Below are 2,615 nucleotides of genomic sequence, written 5' to 3'. Positions count from 1 at the left end.
ACAGACAAGCAGAGAGACAGACAGACAAGCAGAGAGACAGACAGACAAGCAGAGAGACAGACAGACAAGCAGAGAGACAGACAGACAAGCAGAGAGACAGACAGACAAGCAGAGAGACAGACAGACAGACATGTTGGCATTTATGTCATATATTTATAAAGTCAATACTCATAATAAATATTTATTGTCCACACATATTGTAGCATAAGATGCTACAGGACGAATAGCCTGGTTAGTGATGTTATGCTCACGACCTAATGGTTGTGAGTTCGTTTCCAGGACTGGGAGGTGCATTAAAACAATATTTTTGCACAGGTGTGGCTGTGTGGTAAGAAGTTTGCTTCCCAACCATATGGTTTCGGGTTCAGTCCTGTTGCATGGCACCTTGGACACTCTTGTGAAGGAAAAATAAAAAGGAAGATTCACCAGGATATGATGCTGGGCCAACACTTGTAGGAATCCCTGGTCCATATTCATTTTCACTTGCAATTTTCATGTGGGGATGTCCACCATACATAAAGAAGGCCATTTGAGCCCAGTTGACAATCTGTAACAATGAAATTATACTCTTTAACTCTGTCAAATATAATGTTTATTTACATTGTTCTGAATCATGTATTATCTTGAAGCTTTGAGATTTCAATAACGCGATTATTTATTTTTAGAATGGCTTGGAGGGAAGGTGTGAGGGGTAGGATAGGATCTGGTCTGTTTGAAAATACATCTGGTAGAACATTTGGGCCAAATATGATCGGTTTAAATGCTACAGGGTTAAAACTAGTTGCGTCTAATAGGGTGTGGTCATACTTGTGCACTGGCACAGATTGTAAAAGCATAAAGTTCAGGGGCTGCGAGAACTTTTCTTCTTAACCCTTTAGCATTCAGATTACTCTATCAAATGTTATCCTTATTTATTCACATTGTTTTGAATTAATCATGGATTATCTTGTGGCTTTGAGATTTCAATGAGGGGATTGTTTGTTTTTAAAATGACATTGTAGGGTAGGTGTGAGAAACCAGGTATGGCTGTTTTAATCATAAGACAGGCAAAATATTTGGGCCAGACATGGTCGGTTTAAATGTTAAAGGGTTAAAATATTTTCCTAAGAACGAGGGGGGAGATACAAAAATAAAAAAACTAAGTAGGTGTCATGTCTTATATGTTGTAGGGTTAGTATTTGCAAACTAGTGGATTAGTGGTTCAAATCTTGATATCACAACTGATTTGCATCGTAATTGAACCAAATTCGATGACTGGCACCCATGCCGGTGGAGCGCTAACAGCACCGTCTGAGCGTGATCATTGCCAGAGCAGCTGCTTGGCTTCCGTGCCAGGGGCACATAAATAGCACCATTTGTGCATGATCGTTACCAGCGTCGCCTTCCTGATGTCACGTGAACAGAACATTCGAGCGAGGTCGTTGCCAGTGCCACTGGACTGGCTCCTGTGCAGGTGGCACATAAAAAACACCTTTTGAGCGTGGCTGTTGCCAGTAGCACCCGACTGGCCCTCATGCCGGTGGCATGTAAAAGCACCCACTACACTCTCGGAGTGGTCAGCATTAGGAAGGGCATCCAGCTGCAGAAGTGGATAATGTAGACAGGCATAAATGAAAAGATGGAATGATCTGTTCAATGAAGGACAACTCGCAGCTGAACAACAACATCTTATTAAGAGCAAAACAAAGGGAGTGGGGAGTTGACACAAATGGTGATGGTGGAAGTACAATGGAATCAAGCTACAACAACAACAACAAAACTTACTTGCTGGTCACTGGGAGATCGGGAACAAGCAAGTATTAAACAGGCAGCACATGCTTGGTCAACCTGTGATGATGTGGAAACAGGAGAAAAAATTAAAAAACACGGTGTTTAAAGACATTTACAAGTTGGTAAAAATAAAACAAGTTTCATATTGAACAATATATCTGTTCATCAACTTTACATATCAAGTACAAGCCCATACCTTTTTTTTTTTTTTTGGTTTTTGTTGTTTTGTTACAGATGTAATGCTAACATGGAAGGTTAAATATGATGTAATAGACAAAGACATGACTGTGCAGTTATGAAATTTGCTTCCCAACCACATGGTTTCAAGTTCAATCCTATTCTATGACACCTTGGGGTAGTGTCTTCGACTACAGCCCCAGGCTAACTAAAATTTTGGATTTGGTAGATGGAAATTGAAAGGAATCAGGTGTGTGTGTGTAAATATTTGTGTTGCGCTATGTGTGTGTTTGTGTCTCCTTGACCTGACTGCATGGAATTGTTGTAAATGAATGTCGTTCATTTCGAATATTCAGTAAAAACATGTTTGGCCACGGGGAAATATTACTTTACTTGGAAATAAGAGAAGGATGGCAACAAGAAGGGAATCTCTAATTGTAGAAAATCTGCCTCTTTAAGCTCCGTCTGACCCATGCAAGCATGGAAAACCAGACAGTAAAACGATGTCAGCGTAGAAGAGATGTGTTTGTGTCTATAGTGTATACACAATGAAAGAGGAAGAAATGACGGAAGGTAACAGAGAGAGGGGTGAGAGGGAGAGAAAGAGAGACGGGTGAGAGGGAGAGAAAGAGAGACGGGTGAGAGGGAGAGAAAGAGAGACGGGTGAG

General features: G+C 40.8%; 1 protein-coding gene across 2 annotated transcripts in view; it reads right to left on the bottom strand.

The window, feature by feature from the left end:
* LOC106874976 (nuclear pore complex protein Nup155) overlaps window positions 1-2,615 on the bottom strand; it is a 45,457-nt gene that overhangs the window by 22,328 nt on the left and 20,514 nt on the right. For both annotated transcript variants that reach the window (XM_052972673.1, XM_014922907.1), the window contains exons 16-17: window positions 1,765-1,827; window positions 427-547 (exon numbers count right to left, since the gene is read on the bottom strand). In XM_052972673.1, coding sequence (XP_052828633.1) covers window positions 427-547; window positions 1,765-1,827 — 184 coding nt within the window. The remainder of the gene's footprint in view (window positions 1-426; window positions 548-1,764; window positions 1,828-2,615) is intronic.

Source organism: Octopus bimaculoides, chromosome 14 (genome assembly GCF_001194135.2).
Source record: "Octopus bimaculoides isolate UCB-OBI-ISO-001 chromosome 14, ASM119413v2, whole genome shotgun sequence".
Classification (NCBI taxonomy): Eukaryota; Metazoa; Mollusca; class Cephalopoda; order Octopoda; family Octopodidae; genus Octopus; species Octopus bimaculoides.
The sequence above is the reverse complement of the archived record's forward strand: the minus strand, read 5'-3'. Positions and strand labels throughout refer to the sequence as shown.